Source organism: Oxyura jamaicensis, chromosome 17 (genome assembly GCF_011077185.1).
Source record: "Oxyura jamaicensis isolate SHBP4307 breed ruddy duck chromosome 17, BPBGC_Ojam_1.0, whole genome shotgun sequence".
Classification (NCBI taxonomy): Eukaryota; Metazoa; Chordata; class Aves; order Anseriformes; family Anatidae; genus Oxyura; species Oxyura jamaicensis.
Genome location: NC_048909.1, coordinates 2,545,614 through 2,562,474, shown reverse-complemented (window position 1 = coordinate 2,562,474; position 16,861 = coordinate 2,545,614). Strand labels below are relative to the sequence as shown.

Here is a 16,861-nt window from a genome sequence, read left to right as displayed (position 1 = left end):
CTTCGGGGCTGCCCAGGGCTAAGGTGCCAGCGTGCCCCCCTCTCCTTTCCTACCCCTGCCGTGCACAGATTTCCTCTCTTTTTGCTGCAAGGTTTGACCTCCCCCTGCCCTGACACCCCCGTGCACTCCTGTGCCCAGCTCTGGGTGGCCAAATCGTGGCAGGAAGGGATACGGGGCTGGGGCCAGCAGAAGGGAGGCGCCAGGCCAGGGCCGGATGGGGACCACGGGGCTGGTGCCGAGTGTGCCCATGGCTGTGTGAGCTGCAGCCCCAGAACAGAGCTGGGGGGCGAGGAGACGAGGCTCCAAGCGTTTACATCTCTTTCCCCAGCAAAGAGAAGCCCGTTGCTCTCCCCTTGTCCCACACCAGCACTGTTTTTGCCTTCTGTTTCTTTCCAGGCTGTCACGAGTACACGATTCTCATACATATAATATATAATATATATAATTTATAGAGCAATGACTTTTGTAAACAATGTTTTTCTAGTCCAGAAGGAAGTGTAGTCCATGGCACACTGCAGCTACAGAGCCGGGGGGCAGGTGGGGGCCCCGTACCCCCACCTCCGCACGCATCCCCCGCGGCCGGGTTGGGGATGGGGAGGAGGGGCTGGGGCCGCGTGGGTGTCCCTGGTCTCAGCTGAAGCAAACTGGTCCCACTGTGAATCCGAACTGGTGCGAGGCGTCGCCGTTGTGAAACACGGCCAGGTCCCGCAGGGGCAGCAGGGAGAGCTCCTCGGTGGTGAACTGGAAGATGGTGTCGGTGATGGAGGACTCGTTGTCCAGCTGAAAGGAGGGCAGGCGGTGCTGAGACCACGTCCCCCTGCCACATCCCACCCCGTTCCCCAAGCCCGGGGCAGCTTCCCGGGGATGCTCTCCCACCCCAGCCCACCGAGCCCAGCCAGGAGCTCTGCTGGGAGCCCCAGGCGTGCAATGCACACGGAGTCTGGTGCTTCTTCCCGGGTCGAGCCCCCCGGCTCACCAGGCAGCCCTGCAGGGTGGCTGCGTAGCTCTGCTCCCGGGAGTCCGCCAGGAAGAGGATTTCCTTCTCAGGCTGGGGCTGGCCCTGCTCTGGGGCTGGGCTGCAGGAGTAGGAGACCTTCTGTGCGGCCAGGCGGCTGTGCAGCCGGAGGAAGCGCAGCTGCACCACGCTGGCCCCCGCGTACTCCAGCTGCAGAGGCAACGAGAGAGAGAGGTGGTGGGGGCTGCCTGCAGGGTCCGTGCCCCCCACCCTGCCCTAAAGACAGGGCAGGATGCAGCCCAGAAAAAGCACAGCTCTGGATTTCCTTGCAGAGGGAGGAGGTGATGGTTGTTGCCACACACAGGTCCCTGTGCCCGAGCATCCAGGAGCTGGGAGGACCCCCAGGGAAGGGCTTTGTGTCCCCCCGGCCGGACACTCACCAGGAAGCCCCCAGGCAGGGCGCTGAACCACTCAAAAGTGTCCTTGGAGGTGTAGCTGCTCAGCCAGGCCTTGATGGGGACCTGTGGGGATCGGGGACCACATCCCGGTGTCCCGGCAGGGGTTGGTGGCACCGCCAGGTTGAAGACCCGGCTGTGCCAGCCCACGCAGGCTGAGGGTGACCCGTGGGGCCGTACCTGGTTGTGGACGGGGGATATGCAGGTCTCGCCCCCCGCCGTGAAGTTGCAGAAGGCCAGCAGGGCGTCCCGGGGGCTGCCCTGGTTGGGGTCGATGTAGTAGTGCCCTGTGGGGATGCAGAGCGGGGCTGGGGGCACAGGGAGGACAGCACACGGCTGCCACCCCTTCCCCAGCTACAAACCCTCAAGCTGGGGACGTGCCGTGTTCTTTCCAGTCCTTGCACCCACCTGCACCCTGCTGTGCATGCACACAATGCCCACAAGCACCCCGACACGCACAGAGCCCCCCCAAACCCTGGTGTTGGAGCTGGTGCAGGAGAACATCCTGCACGGGGGAGCTGAGGATGCCCATAAACCCTGCTGAGCTCAGCCCCAAATCCCCCTGACGGCATTTATAGAGGGATTCCTGCCCCCTGTGCTGTCCCCTGGCCCCGGACAGCCCTTTAGGCCAGGGCCAGGGGACAACGCAGGGGGGCCCTGTACCGTCGGGCAAGCTGGGGTGGGCCAGCAGCAGCTCCTTGCAGGTGGCCGCCGGGTTGTCCTTGGTGCCATCGGGGTGCTCCACCAGCACTTTCAGCTCGTGGCTCAGGGCCTCCAGCAGAGCCCGCGCCACGGTGCGGTTCAGGCGGTCGGAGGGGTGAAGGAGGTGCTGGAAATAACGGGGACAGGGCCCAGCCCCTGGTGGCCCCCCTCGCACTTTGGCCAGGAGCACGGCCAAGTGCCTGGGGGGGGGGGGGGGGGGGGGGGGGGGGCCAACCCCGATGTGGGGGGGGTGTGGGAGGGATTAACCCATCCTGCTCTGCTCTTTGTGCAGAGGGCAGCGCTGGGACATGAGACAGCGTCGCTGTCCCTTTGTCCCCAGCAGGCAGCAGCCACCAGAGGCAGGACTGGGAGCCCCACACAGCAGCACCACTCACCCGCAGCTCCTCCTTGGACAGCGTCAGCGCGGGGCCACTGGGGCCGGGGGGGCCGGCGAGACCCTGGGTGACAATGACACGGGTGACATGGCAAGCCCCTGCCACCCTCACAGCTCCTCCGACTGCACCAGCATGGCCCGTCCCCATGGCACCAGCCACCACTTTGGGTCCCCAAGGGATGTTGGTGGCTTTGCTTACCGGCGGTCCTGGCTTGCCCCTGGGTCCCGGCTGGCCTGGGGAACCCTTCAGCCCCTGCCCAAAGAGGAGGAGGAGGAGGAAGGAAAGGCACGGTGGTGAGATGCTGCCTCGCATCCCCAAAGTGCGCACGGGGCTGTCCCACACCCCCAGGACGAGGACAGGAGGGGACAGTGCCCTGCAGCAGGGCTCACCCCGCTCCCGCTGCCCCCGCACTCACTTTTTGTCCCGACAAGCCCTGGAAGAGAAAAGCAAGGGGGTGCCTCAGAGGGAGGCTGCCGGCCCTGCAGACCCCCGTGTGCTGGGGGATGAAGGACTTACCGGCTTCCCGGGGAGCCCAGGGAGCCCCCGTGGGCCAGGGGGGCCAGCATCACCCTGCAGAGGGACACGGGGACGTCACACCTGGCCCCAACGGGGCATCTCCCAGCCCTGAATCCTTCTTACCAGCCCCTTCCCCACTTTGCTCACGTATTTTGCACAAAAGAAGGAAGAATTCATCCCAAACACAAACACCTGCCCCGTCCCCACCCACCCCGCAGATACCTGCACTCCCTTGGGTCCCGGCCTCCCAGGGACGCCGTGGGGTCCTTGCTTGCCCTAGGAGACGTGGAGGGGTGTGACACGGGGGGGTGACACGGGGGTGACACGGGGGGGAGAGAAGCACAAGCCCTCCACGCACCTTGAAGCCATCGTCCCCTTGCGGCCCCAGGTCGCCCCTGCTGCCCTTCTCGCCCTAGGAGAGTCAGGGAGAGAGCTGGTGGCCAGGAGGAGGGTGGAAGTGGCCAGGGACAGCACCAGGGGGGGACCCTGACCCAGAGACCCCCCTCTGTTTATTCCCATGTCCCTGTTTGATGGGGTGGGCACAGGGGGTGCTGCTTGTTGCCTGGGCCGTGGCGGGAGGTGTCTGCCCGGCCACATCTCCCCAGGGCACACGGCTCCTGGCCTCCAGCAAGCCAGGCAGGTGGCTGGGGATGGGAAAGTCCCAGGTCCAGCCACCTGCAAAATTTCCGGAAAAAAATTACCCTTTCTATCTGTTAGCTCGTATCGCCTGGGGAGGAGCAAGCGCGACGGAGCGTTTTCATCCTCTGCTCAGCCGCAAAGGCGAGCCCGGGAGTATTTTATCAAGTAAAATATTGTTCTAGGAAAGCTCAAGGAAATGCTTGGAAAAAGTCGATACAGGGAAAAACTCAAGGAAAATGAAGAAAATTCTGTCCTGTGGGAAGAACCCTCCCCCCCCCACCCCGGAGCGCACCCCGGCAGCTCCGGCAGCCCCCGCCTGCAGCCCCAGCGCCCGGCCTTGGCCCTCAGCTCCTGGCACTGCTCGTTCAGCTTGGGATCAATTTAAAGCTTCATTTATCGCTGCCTTTCCCTCCCCGCCGGCTGCGAGCAGCTCCCCGCCCCCAGGGCCTGCTTGTCGCTCTTATTTACGGCCTGGAGGCTGATGGATGCGGCGTGAGGACGCGGGGCCTGCGCCAAGGACAACGCAGTCCTGGGCTCCAAGGAGCGGGGAGGAGGTGGAGGCACCCTGCTGAGCGCCAGCCTGGGCCCGGGGCTCCCACCCCGCACATGTCACCTACCTTGGGTCCCTTCGGTCCCGGGTCTCCTCTGCTGCCCTTGAGCCCAGGGATGCCCTAGGAGAGATGAAGCGACGCCGCTGGCCCAGCACAGCCCACTGCCATGACGGGGCCTCGGGAGCCACAAGGAAGAATTTGGGGTGTTTTTAGGGACCTCGAGGCATCCCTCAGCTTTCATTCTCCCTTTTGGCAATCCCTCCTCGCCTTCAGCGACCCCTGCTATAGACACGGGCCAGGTCCCCCGGCTGGCTGCAGAACATCCTGCCTTTGTTTTCCTTCTGGTGCCATTTCCAAAGCCGAGGTTTACTGTTATCATTGCTATTTAACTGGAGAAAAAGCAACTCCCAACAATCAGAAAATGAACTTGGCCATTTTTTTGGCTAACGCTAAGCTGGGAGGAGAAGGCAGGATGAGAGCTGTGCAGCACCTGGAAGCCCCGCTCTTCTTCAGGTCCCTGCTCTGGTTGTGGGGGGCACCCACAGGGTGCAAATGGGGAGCAGGGGGCACCCCAAACCTCGCCGTTTGGTCCCAGTACTCACATACGGTCCCTGTGGGCCCTGGGGCCCCGCCAGCCCCTCGTCACCTGGGTGGCCCTGCAATGCAGAAGCGAGAGACCCTCTGCTGGGGCAGGACGGGACTGGGAGGAACTGGTGGGGGACAGAGGCCTGGCAGCGTGCCGTGGTGCCCCTCTATCAGCCCGTCCTTTGGGTACAGCCAAAGGATTCCAGAGCCAAAGGCACCCAAAGCACCCCTGGCCACCCTACCTTGGGTCCGCGGGGGCCCCTCGGGGGCCGGTGGCCTGCCTTGCCTCGCTTGCCCTGGGGACAGGAGACTGAAGACTCAGAGCACAGTAAATGCACCGACCCCACCGCCTGCGTCCCCCTCCCCATCAGCCCAGCTCTCGGCGAGGACGAGCACGCCCTTACCCTCCTGCCAGCTTCTCCAGGGACCCCTTCTTGCCCCTCACGCCCCACATCACCCTGGGGAGAGAAGAGAGGAGCTGGGAGATGTTTTGGTCACCAGCATCAGGACATCTGAGCCTGGGGTGATGGGCAAGGGATGCCCTCCTGGTGCTGGTTTCTCCCTGGGGACCATGGCTTGGACCCCCCCTCCATGCCTCCCCCTTGGTGCCCCCGTGCTGGATGCTGCCGCCAGTACCTTCGCTCCTTTGTGACCTTTCTGCCCTTGGGGACCGGCTTGTCCTGGAGAGCCCTAAAACCCCAAAGGAGAAAGAAACCCCTCTGGAAAGGTGCTGGGACGTCCCCCACTGCTCTCAGCCACACCGTGCACAGGAGCAGGGTTTGAGCTGAAGCCTCTTTGGGGCAGCGTTTTGGCAGGAGCAGGAGCAGCCGTGTGGGGATTTGCCACATCTCCAGGAAATCCCAGCTCAGCTGCCCGCACTGCAGGACCACCAGCACAGCCGCCCCAGCCCCTCACCGTGCGCCCTGGTTTTCCCGGTGTGCCCAGCTCCCCTTTTGCACCCATCAGACCCTAAGAAGGAAAAATTAAATAAGTCAACCCAGCTCCAAAAGACAGCATTCGGGACCTAAGCCCCAGCTCCCCAGGCAGCCCGGTGAGGTCCAGGCTGCAGGAGAAGCTGGACAAGGGGAAGGGAGCGCGGAGCAGCAGGGCAGCCACCCACCTCGGCACCGCTCGACCCCGGGGCTCCTGCACTGCCTGGTGGCCCTGGAGCACCCTGGGTTCATTGGGAGACAAAGCAGGGACCAGCATCAGCTCCGGGCATCGGGGGCAGGCAGCAGGGGCAGGGCTTGTGTTGCTCCCCGAGGGACCCCGGTGCCACCCCTGCCTTTCCACCCCGTGCCTCAGTTTCCCCCCAAAGCCCACACCTCACCTGCCGGCCCGGCTTCCCCAGCGCGCCCACCGCTCCTCTGGCTCCTCGGTGCCCGGCATAGCCCTTGAACCCGGGGCCGCCCGGCTGCCCGCGGGCACCCACTGAGCCCTGTGGGACACACGTGCTGAGGGCACGGCCGTACCCGGGCAGCCCAGTGCTCGAGGACGGGGCTGCGGGCAAGGTGCAGCACAGTGCAGCACCCTCAGCACGTGGCAGTGCTGCACGCCGCAGGACCACGGCCGTAACCACGTTGTTTGCTTCCCGGCCAGCCCTTAGCCCGCAGGGTTGCTCTGTGAAAGCTGGAGGAAAGGAAGCCAAACGAACCAGACCTGCTTCGGGCAGGCTCCGGGAACCGGGGATTAAATGCGCGGTGGCCACAGCACATGTTAATGATTTATTTAATAGCCCTATTAAAATGCCTTTAATGAGCTGTGGTTCTGGAGGAACCAAGGAAACGACAACTCATTCCCAGGCGACTGCAGAGCCACCCAGGGCAGAGGAGCAGGGTCTCTGTGTGCCCCCAGGATCCTGCCCCCAGCAGCAAGCAGCCCGAGGTGCCCGGGGCTGCCCGCAGGTGCCGTTACTCCCGTTCCATGCTGCACCTTTGGGGGGTTTGGCACGGAGGCAGGCTGGTACTCACCATGGGGCCAGGCTGGCCGCGGTCTCCCTTTGCTCCATCATCTCCTGCGGGTCCCTGTGGTGATGTTGGGGGGTCAGAACAAACCCAGCCCCACCACGTGCTTCGTGCTCAGGCTCTTCGCAGGCATTTGGAGCATCCCCACCCACCCGCGGTGCTCAGCCACCAAGGGCATGACAGTGCCTGGTGGCACCTGGGTGCCACGGGGACGTCGATGTGCTGAGATGGCAGGGGTGGGCCTTGCACAAGGCATCAGCACCCCTAAATGCCAGGCTGGTTTTTGGGGTGGGGGCACAGTGCCCCTGCTGGGACTCAGAGCCTCATTTCTGAGCAGTTATGGGGCAACAACTCCTTTGGCTTCCGTTTGTACTAGAAATTGTGAAGCCCTGGTGAAGCCTCGCAGAGCTCCCAGCTCCACAAGCCCGGGGACACCACTACCTCCAAGCCGGCGGCACCGCTGGGTCCATCCCTGCCTCGGGGTCCTGGGTCTCCCTGGGGAAGAAAGGGAAACGCTCCCAGCTCTGTTCCTGGCAAGCTTCTGGCCTTGCAGATCTTGGCTCGAGATGCCAGGCTGCCCCGGCCCCGGGTCTGACCCAGGTCCCCAGAGCATCCCCCACCAGCCAAGGAAAGCAGTGCTTGGGCAGAGCCCAGAACGAGAAGGGCTGGAGCACTGCCCTCCCTACCTTCGCTCCCTCGAGACCGTCGAGCCCTGGAGGACCTCGCAGACCTGTGCTGCCCTGTTTGGGGTAGAAGAAAAACACGGGGCTGACAAGCTTCAGCCCTGCCCGATGCTCCCGGTCACACGTGTGCCCCCCATGTCTGCAGTCCACCCGAAGTGGGACAGGGACACGAGGTGACTTACAGACCGCCCTCGGGCTCCTGCAGGTCCTGCAGCGCCGGTGACACCGACCTGGCCCTGGGACAGAGAGGGGAACGCGCTCAGAAGCCAGAGCTGGGCCAAAGGCAGCATGACGCAGGCACACGGCTGCTTCCTTCAGGCCAGCAGCCCCACGGGGACAAGAAGCTGTCCCAGAGGTAATGGTGCTTCCTCCCTCCCTGGCACTACAGGCACACGGGGAGAACAAGACCCACAGACACCTCTGGCTGGAGGAAAAGAGGCGCGAGGCCGGACCCGTCCTCCCAACACTCTGGGTAGCTCGGGCTCCTCCTGGCTCCGGGGTCCCAAAAGCTTTCAGAGACTGAAACCCACCTCTGAGAAAGTCGTGCAAAGGCAAAATGCACGAAGGGGCACTGATCTCACGGGGTCAGATGAAACTCTGCACACCAAGCTGCATTTTTCTGCCCAAAGGCTCACACGCAGGGAGCTGCTCCTCCCCGGGCCCGGCACGCATCCTTTTGTGCCAACAGGACCCAGTTTGCGTGTCATACCCATGAGACACAAAGGTCCCTAATTAAGGAGATTTGCCAATTCTTAGCATTTTCTGTAGCTCCTGGAGCCCAAGGTCTCCTGCTGGGGGCAAGCCCTGTTCCTGAGCACCCCACACCCAACCGGGGAAGCGCTGGAGCCCCATGGTACTGGAGCACTCCCTCGCTGTACTTGCCAGCAAACCTTCCTGGCCCTTCTCTCCTCTGGGGCCTTTGTCTCCAATTTCCCCCGTGGCAGCTCCTGGTCCTGGCACTCCAGGAAGGCCCCGAGGGCCAGCATCACCCTGCTCCGACATGGAAACAGCAGCATCACCGCGAGGAGGAGGAAGGAGAAGCAAGTAAGTGAGCGTCCCCACCAGGACACGTCCCCCAGGCACCCAGCAGGTCCCGGGGACACCGCCTTCAGCACGTGTCCCACTGGGACAAACTGGGAGGTGGAGGCAGAGTGTGCTGCGGGTGGCAGCACAGAAGATTTGCTCCCCACCTTGTGTCCCCACGCTCCTGGCTCGCCCGGCTCTCCTGTGTCCCCGACATCGCCCTGCCCGGGGGTGAAGCACCATCAGCACCCGAAGCAGCGGCCGTGCCCCAGCCCTGTCCCGGGGCAGCCGCAGCCCCCCAGCACGCACCTCCTTCCCCTGCTCCCCGGGCCCCCCTGGTGGTCCTGCTGGCCCCTCGTCCCCTCGCTCCCCACGGCCACCTCTGATGCCCGGAGCTCCGTGGGGTCCTGCATCTCCCTGGAACGGATGAAGACCACCAGGATTATTCTCAGCCACCATCTCCAGCTGGCGCTGGCCCTGCCCATCACTTCTCACCACGCATCCCCTTCCTCTCCCCAGTTTTCCTTGCACCAGGTGCCAAAGCTTCAAGAGGGCCCTGGTTCCCCCTCACAAACCCAGGCAAGAGCACGCCGGGGCCATGGGAACTGACCTGCTGCCCCTTGGGCCCCGGCTGCCCCTCAGCTCCTGGTGGTCCCGGTGGTCCCTGCGGAGGAAGCACACAGCCAGTCCCTGGCACATCTCATCCCCACCGAGCTCCGGGGCTGGGGATGTTCTCCTGGGCAGGCTGCTGCCTCCACTCCCCCCCACTTTCCTTCACCCCACGTTGCACAAAGCCCTGGCCCCATTAGCACGGACGCAGCCTCACCCTCGGGCTCCAGCTCAGGGTCACCAGGAGGAGGGCAGGGTGTGGGGTGTCCCTGCCACCTACCTGCTCGCCATCCAGCCCACTGACACCAGCGTCCCCTGGATCTCCCAGGCCACCCTGCCAGGGGACAGAGGGACATGAGGACAGGCAGCCATGGTGTGCTCACAAGGCTTGTCTCCTACTGTGCATCGATCCTCATCCCGCTGAGACGAGCACATTTGGCTGCAGCCCAGGAGAGGGAGCACCCCTTGTGCCAGCAGAGCCAGCCCAGATGGGTAGCTCCAGAACAACAGGGCTGGCAGGGGGAAGCAGACCTCCTCCTCCTTCCATACCTGCTCTCCTCTCATCCCTGAAGGCCCCTCGGGTCCTCTTGGACCTTCCCGACCCTGCAAATGAAGAAGCCACGTCAGTGACGAGGCATGGCCTTAACCCAGGAGGTCCCTGCAGCTCCTGAGCTTGGATGCTGGGGGCTGAGGATGCAGCAGCCCACGTCCTCACTTGCTCTCCAAGCCCCTTGTACCAGCCTCCCTCCTCATCCTGCTGGAAAAAGGCAAGGCTGCAGCAGGAGCTAGGCCGTACCCCACACTTACCGGGTACCCAGGGGGGCCAGCAGCCCCCGGCGTGCCGGCTGCCCCTGCTTCCCCAGCCAAACCAGGCTTCCCGGGGACACCGTCCAGCCCCCGCATGCCGGGGGCTCCCTGCAAGGCCAGAAGGATGTCAGGGCACCCCGAGGTGTAGCCCAAGGGCAGCCCCTCTCCCCTCAGGAGGATGACGAGCTGGGTGAGACCCCCCAAGCCTGATGGCACCCCAGGTCGCTGCGGGTGCAGGAGGGCACGGCCGCAGCCCCAGCCCATGGAGCAGCTCTGCAAGCTGCAGCTCTCCCACTCACCGGCAGCCCTGGAAGCCCCCGAGGACCCGGCTGTCCCGCTCTTCCCTGCAACACAAGGGCTGTGAGCAGCAAGGGAACACGAGCAGGCTGCAGCAGAGCCACAAACCCGCCTGGGTCACCCCAGAGGTGCAGCAGGACAAAACCCTGCAGGCAGCGAGCAGGACCGGGGTCCTGCATCTCCCCTCTGAGAGCAGACGGGTCTGGGATCCGCGTCCCTAACGCTATAGGCAGCGCGTGGAGCGTATGGCACATGGCACTGCGGAGCACTACGTGGCATATATCGCAGGGCACATGTCGCAGGGTATTGCGTGACACGTCGCAGGGTATTGCAGGGTATTCCATGGTCTGTGTTGAAGGGTGCTCCACGGCATATGCTGCAGGGCATTGTAGGGCATATGTTACAGGGTATTACAGGGTATTATTACAGGGCGTATGTCGCAGGGTGTGCAATGGTACGCATTGCAGGGCACTGCAGGGTATCGCATGGCGTATGGTATTCCATGGTGTATGTTGTAGCATGTTCCATGGCATATGTTGCAGGGCATCGTGTGGCCACAGGGGCCAGCAAGCCCGGAGCAGCCCCGCTCCCCCCCGCCCCGGGATCCAGCCCTACCTGGGAGCCGGGAGCACCTCGTGGCCCAGGGGGGCCTGGCAGGGCCTGGGGGAGAACAGAGATGTCAGAACCCTGTGCCCAGCCCCGCAGCTCCCCTCTCCCCATGTAGCCCCTTGATGCCGGTGGCAAGGATTTCCCACGCTCCGTGTCCAGCCCAGCAGAGCTGATCTGCTTGGTGCTGCCTCAGGGGGAGGGGGGATTTGGAGCCACCCAGAGGTAGCAAACAGCCCTCACCTTGGGACCAGCTTTTCCAGGAAATCCTGGTGGGCCTCGGGCTCCTGTTTCTCCCTGTTAGGAAGGAAAAGAAAAACAAAACACACCAAAACGCCAAACCCTAACCCTTCCTTTCTGCCATGTGTTTCAATGCAGTAACTCCCCCAGGGACAAAAGACAGCAGCCTGCCATCTTATAAAGAGGCGCAGGAGCTGAAGGGCTGGGAGAGCTGCGGGTTCGCCCTGCGTGGGGCTGGATCCTGCCACCCTCCTCCTGCCCAGCACCAGCCATCGGGGCTGGTGTTGCCATTTCCCAGCCCTACCTTGTCTCCCCTTCGCCCCGGCCTCCCGCGGTCACCGGCTGGTCCTGGGTAGCCCTGGGGAGAGGATGGCGTTAGGAGGCAGCTGGGGCCGTGCTGCACCCACGGGGTTTGGGTGGAGGTGATGGTGGTGCTGCGCTCATCCCAAAACATTCCGATGCCACCTTGCATGGAAAGATCTGGCGGCCACAGAGCTTCCCCTCTCCCAGCAGCACCAAGCCTTGCTCTTTACGCCCACCCTTGGACCCCACGCTTTTCCCGGGGGTCTGGGGAGAGAAACCATGCTCCAGTGAGCCCCCCACGCTGAGCACGGCCAGGCGCGCAGCCGCAGCACTTACATACATGCCAACAGGTCCCTGCGGCCCCTCCGTGCCAGGCTTCCCGGGCAGACCCTGCCAGGAGAGACAGGAGCATTCACCACCCTGCTCACGTGCTGGCAGTGCTTGGGGTCTGGGCTGGGCAGACCCCACGGGGGGAGCAGATTGTCCACCGAGGAATGCATCCAAGGGATGCGCGTTGCGCTTTTTGTCCCACTTCCCGGCAGTCAACCTGCTCTGAGCAACACGTGTGTCCCTCTGCGTGTCCCTGGTGGGGACTTGGGTCTGAACTTTATGCCCACCTGTGGTGGGAGCAGCTCAGATCCCCCAGCACCATGTTCCCATCCTGGGTGTCCACCCCCAGACCTCAGCAATCACCCAAATCCTCCCATATCATCTGAGAGTCGCTCGGGGATGTTCATCACCCCTGGGTGCCCCAACCACCCCCATGGGCACTCACCTTTGGGCCCAGGGAACCCGGCTCTCCATCAGGTCCAGATTTTCCTTGCAGGCCCTTAATATTCAAGGGAAATGTTCAGGGAGGAAGGAGTTGCAATGAGACAAGCCCCACCGAGGCACCGCTGGTGCTCTTGTGCTCTGCAGTGTCGGGGACAAACCCTGCCTGCCCTGGCAGCTCCTGCCCACCAGCACCGCCAGGCTGGCAGCGTGGCAGGACAGTCACCATACAGGGTGACTAAAACAGAGGGATTTTGCTCTTGGGATGCCCACCAAAACCAGGTGAGAGCGGCCTCCCAGGGGGCTCATCCAGCTGCAGGAGCTGCTCCAGCTCCTGGCACAGTGCTGGTGGCCACCCCGGCCACATGGGCAAAGGCATGGGGTTCTCTGTGACCCTGCACCTCCAACTCCCACCCAGGGAGGTGGGGATGGAGTAAGTGCTTTGGTCCCCTCGGGTCACCCAGGACCATGCTGCCCGGGTGAGGAGGGGTTCCATGGGCTGCCCCTCCCCACAAAGACCACCTCTGGTGGGGGGAAGCTGCAGGGCCCCCCAGACATTCTGAATCCCTGGGGAAATTATTCTGGTCATCCGTATTTGCAGCTGTTTCTGCTGCTGAGGACTTTTTTAATGTTTTTTCGTACAAAAAGATCCAGGCCCCACAGATAATCTGATCCCTTGCTGGTTCCCCGGCAGCAGCACCAGCCCTCCCTGGACACCCTGGTAGCAGAATAGGAAAAGGGAGGGGGGGTCCATGCAGGTTTTCCTTACCATATGTCCAGGAGGTCCCACGTGCCCTCTGCCCCCCTGCATGCCGACAAAGCCCTGGAGGGAAGAGCAGAAGATGAGCTCTAGGGATAGGGAGAGATGCACAGGGGCAGCAGGCAAGGGGCTGGGAGGAGAGCAAAGGCAGAAACACCCAGGGTGGAGAGGATCGAGGATCCCTTCTGGAGCACGTGGGCACAAACCAGCCCCAAGCAGCACACAGCACCCACACAGCAGTGCCCAGCCTTTGGCTTTCTGCTTCAAAGCAGCGCTCCGGCTGCTTGCTGCTCAATTGCATCGGCTTCTGTGTGCACACACAGTACCCGTGCAGACGTCTAGACTGTGCTGTGCAATGACAACAGCAAAGTCAGAGGCACTTCTCTGTCACCCAGAGCAGAACATTTCCCCTTCTTTTCAGAGTAAAAATAAACAAGTATTAGAATTCATGCAGAAGGAACTACTTGCCACCAGTGATAAGAAACATCACTTTTGCAATAGCTATTTCTTAAATGCACCCCTTGTTCCCTCTTCCTCACTTTTTGAGGGCACGTTCCCCCCAAGGGCTGAGAGATGGGCAGTGAGCTGCTGAGGGAGAGCAGAGGGGAGGACAGACGGACAGAAACAAGGCAGACACGCAGCTCTACTCACCTGGGGTCCCATCCTGCCCGGGCTGCCCACAGCCCCTGGGGGACCCTGCAGGACAAGGCAGGTGATGATGAGGATGGGGAGGCAGAGGCAGACACCCCATCCCATCCCATCCCATCCGCTATGTGCAGAGTTGCAAAGCCCCCACGAGTACAATCCTGACCCAGCTCATTCCCACAAACACAACAAGGGCTTTCTCCATCTCCTCAAGCCCCACGGTGTTTGGTGCCTGGTACCAACAGCCCCATGGTGTTGTACGGGGACTGCACTAGGGACAGCCTGGCTCTGCGTGGCTGGACAAGGTGTGACACGGTGCCAAGCCCAATGCACGCTCTCAGAGCTCCACTGTGAAGAGTTGGCCTTTGTCTAGGTGGCCCTGGGTATGGAGGGGTTTGGAAGAGTCCCCCCTGCATGGCTGCACTCCACCCCGCCAAAGGCACCACGACATGCAGCCTTCACCTGCAGCCCCAGCCCTCATACACTGCGCCAGCCTCGCAGATAACCAGCAATAGGACTAGAAGGAATGGCCTCAAGTTGTGCCAGGGGATGTTTAGGTTAGAAATTATGAGACACTTCTTCTCAGAAAGAGCAGTCAGGTGTTGGGACGGGTTGCCCAGGGAGGTGCTGGAGTCACCGTCCCTGGGGGTGTTCAAGGAAAGGTTGGACGTGGTGCTTGGTGGCATGGTTTAGTGGGTGACATTGGTGGTAGGGGAATGGTTGGACCAGATGATCTTGAAGGTCTTTTCCAACCCTAATGATTCTGTGATATAATGCATAGTATGTAGTACAGAATGGGAACCTGTGTACCAGGCTTTCCTTCTGCGCCTTCTGCTCCTGGCATGCCTCGCGAGCCCTGCAAAGAGAATCTCATCTCAAAGCAAAGCCCAGCAACAGACGCAATAGCTTCCCATCAGCCATACCCTCCCACAGCAGCCCAAATCATGCAAAAATAGCAACAAATACACAGTGACATCGTCCCCAGGGTCTGTAGGAGCCTCGGGGCTTTCCTGAGCTGTCAACGGTTCTTCAGCATTGAACCGCCCTTGACACGCTTCTTGTCCACAGCTCTGTGCACGTGCCTTGTAAAGCTCGGGGATGAAATCAGAGTGTGCAGAAGGGCAGCCCCAAAAGCAAGATGGGCGAGGGGTCAAGAAGAGACCCAAATTCCTGAATTTCTAAGCCCAGGACAAGAGGGAAATGGCAGTGTCTGGCGGGTGATGTGCCACAACCCGGTGTGCAACGTGCCGGGGCCCAAGGCGCTCACCTCCAGCACTTCCAGCCCCAGCCCCAAGCAGAGCTGAGCCTCTGCCCGGGTCCCCTACCCACTGCCCCCCTTCCAGCCCCACGCACGGCACTGGACGTTGTGCTGGCTCCTTACGGGCAATCCTGGGACTCCAACCAGCCCGCGCTGGCCCACGCGGCCCTGGAAAAAAGTGAGAGCTAAGAAAAGCATCGTTCTGGCAGCATTAACGCACCAGATGGAGAGGACTTCCTGCAGCAAAGCTGGTGCTGGGAAATATTACTGTGAGAGGCTGAGTGTGAGGTGCTTCTAAATGCAGAGAACTGGGCAGAGCTCAGCACGGTTTGGTTAGGTTGTGCTCCCTGGTGCCTCCCTCTTTGAATGGGGGCACAGAGGAGGATGGGGAAGGAGCTCTACACCTCATCCCAGCCATCCTTCCACCCCGGGCAGTTGTCATGGCACTGTCCTGTGCCACCCAGCAAGGGGTCTCCAGGGCTGTTTCAGTCCCCCCCCCACCTGAAGATGCTCCCAGATTTGGCTACAGGTACTGCAGCCTGTTCGTTACCCTGGCTCCCCGTGGTCCTGGGGTTCCCTTTGGGCCATCAGGTCCTCGGCTTCCCTAAAATTCACACAGAGGGAAATGCAGGCATTTTAGGTTACCCTGAGGGTCCCCACCATCCCTTCACCCCAGCGAGCACCGAGGGGACTCATTCTGCCCTGCTGCCAAGGCGGCAGGTAGCAGATATAGGGATGTCATCCAGGGGGAACAGGAGGCCAGGAACTCCCCAGGCTTGGCCACAGCCTGATCCCCGTGGCAGTGACACTCCCCCCTGGGTGCTGGCACCCACACTGTGGTGACAGGGCATGGCATCCCCATCCACGTCCCTCTGTGTGGGGCTGAGGGCAGCCCCATGGCTGCTGGTGCTGACCTTTGGTCCTTCGCTGCTGTTCAGCCCCGCCGGGCCGATCTGGCCTTCTTCCCCCTGCGGGGAGAGGAGAGGGGGCGGCTGGACCTGCGCCTTGTCCTGGCAAAGGCAGCACCCGAACCCCTGGGGAGGCCACAGACCCCCAAAAGCAAGGGGACAGTAGGCATGGAGGCCGGAGGGGACAATAAATAAAAGGTGCTAAGACCCATGGCACCAGTCCGGGTCATTGTGTGCTCTGTGCTGTCAGCTCCCCCTGCCCCAGGGGTATAAAGTCAGATGGAGGAAAAAGCAAAATACTGTCCAGAGGAGCACAGCTGAATGTTTTTGTTTCCTGCTGATCGAGGTAGGGGCAATTTTAAGCACTGCTGTGCCAAGGCTCCTGCCTGCTCAGATGCAGCCCTGGTGCCCAGCTGCGGCCTGGCTGCTGGGCCCGACATGACAGGAGCCATGGCCGGGGCAGCGCAGCCTAGCGAGGCTGGGACGGCAGCGAGACAAACGGTGCCACCATGCCGTGTCCTGGGGAGCTGGGAGAGTTCACTTCTCGTCCTGAAGAGAAAACATGAGGGCAGATCCAGGCGGGCATCCCACAAGCCCTCCCAGGAAGGAGGGCGCCATGCGCAGCATGATGCTGCCCTCAGAGGGGGAGGCAGGTGGGAAAGCCACTGGAGGTGTGGGGCCAGCTCCAGGGAGCAATATCGGTCTGCAGCTGGGTTCAACCATCCTGACGGCTCACTGGGAGTGTGCACTGTGGGAAAAGGCACCTGGAAAACCATGCCTTTTTTTTTTTTTTTTCTGTGGTTTTAGAGCATTGTTGTTCTGGCTTTCGGGAGTTCAGGAGGGCAGGGGCTGGGCAGTGCCACAGGCGCAAAGCTAGGCAGCGGGCTGAGGGATCGCTGCCCTCTGAAGGTGGGGTCTGCAGGGAAGCACTGCAGTGCTGCGGGATCCTGAGTCCCTGGAGCAAGTGCAGGCCGAGCAGCACAGCAGGCGGTGTCATTAGAGGGCTCCCGTGCTCTGTACCAGCTGCTGGGAGGGTGGGGAGGGCAGGAGGATGGAGACCCAGGGCCTTCATCCCATGGGAGGAGGATGAGGAGGCAGCGGTGGCTGGTAGTGCTGCCCCCACTCCCTGCAGCCCTCTGGGCTGCCTCCTACCAGGCCACCTGCCCCTTACCCCCACAGCACCCTGCCT

At 62.4% G+C, this 16,861-nt stretch overlaps 1 protein-coding gene across 1 annotated transcript in view; it reads right to left on the bottom strand.

Moving 5' to 3' along the window:
- Positions 1–560: 560 nt before the first annotated feature.
- The window catches only part of LOC118175453 (collagen alpha-1(I) chain-like), a 75,054-nt gene continuing 58,753 nt past the window's right edge, over positions 561–16,861 (bottom strand). The window contains exons 28-69 of the mRNA XM_035341713.1: positions 15,679–15,732; positions 15,315–15,368; positions 14,888–14,932; positions 14,309–14,362; positions 13,513–13,557; positions 12,871–12,924; positions 12,106–12,159; positions 11,667–11,720; positions 11,332–11,385; positions 11,031–11,084; positions 10,797–10,841; positions 10,184–10,228; positions 9,885–9,992; positions 9,627–9,680; positions 9,358–9,411; positions 9,079–9,132; positions 8,778–8,885; positions 8,636–8,689; positions 8,328–8,435; positions 7,628–7,681; positions 7,449–7,502; positions 7,204–7,257; positions 6,769–6,822; positions 6,129–6,236; positions 5,919–5,972; positions 5,714–5,767; positions 5,435–5,488; positions 5,203–5,256; positions 5,041–5,094; positions 4,816–4,869; positions 4,280–4,333; positions 3,382–3,435; positions 3,246–3,299; positions 3,024–3,077; positions 2,923–2,940; positions 2,706–2,759; positions 2,508–2,570; positions 2,074–2,239; positions 1,591–1,697; positions 1,396–1,476; positions 977–1,165; positions 561–780 (exon numbers count right to left, since the gene is read on the bottom strand). Of these exons, the coding sequence (XP_035197604.1) occupies positions 631–780; positions 977–1,165; positions 1,396–1,476; positions 1,591–1,697; positions 2,074–2,239; positions 2,508–2,570; positions 2,706–2,759; positions 2,923–2,940; positions 3,024–3,077; positions 3,246–3,299; positions 3,382–3,435; positions 4,280–4,333; positions 4,816–4,869; positions 5,041–5,094; positions 5,203–5,256; positions 5,435–5,488; positions 5,714–5,767; positions 5,919–5,972; positions 6,129–6,236; positions 6,769–6,822; positions 7,204–7,257; positions 7,449–7,502; positions 7,628–7,681; positions 8,328–8,435; positions 8,636–8,689; positions 8,778–8,885; positions 9,079–9,132; positions 9,358–9,411; positions 9,627–9,680; positions 9,885–9,992; positions 10,184–10,228; positions 10,797–10,841; positions 11,031–11,084; positions 11,332–11,385; positions 11,667–11,720; positions 12,106–12,159; positions 12,871–12,924; positions 13,513–13,557; positions 14,309–14,362; positions 14,888–14,932; positions 15,315–15,368; positions 15,679–15,732 (2,844 nt within the window). The 3' untranslated portion in view covers positions 561–630. The remainder of the gene's footprint in view (positions 781–976; positions 1,166–1,395; positions 1,477–1,590; positions 1,698–2,073; positions 2,240–2,507; positions 2,571–2,705; positions 2,760–2,922; positions 2,941–3,023; positions 3,078–3,245; positions 3,300–3,381; positions 3,436–4,279; positions 4,334–4,815; positions 4,870–5,040; positions 5,095–5,202; positions 5,257–5,434; positions 5,489–5,713; positions 5,768–5,918; positions 5,973–6,128; positions 6,237–6,768; positions 6,823–7,203; positions 7,258–7,448; positions 7,503–7,627; positions 7,682–8,327; positions 8,436–8,635; positions 8,690–8,777; positions 8,886–9,078; positions 9,133–9,357; positions 9,412–9,626; positions 9,681–9,884; positions 9,993–10,183; positions 10,229–10,796; positions 10,842–11,030; positions 11,085–11,331; positions 11,386–11,666; positions 11,721–12,105; positions 12,160–12,870; positions 12,925–13,512; positions 13,558–14,308; positions 14,363–14,887; positions 14,933–15,314; positions 15,369–15,678; positions 15,733–16,861) is intronic.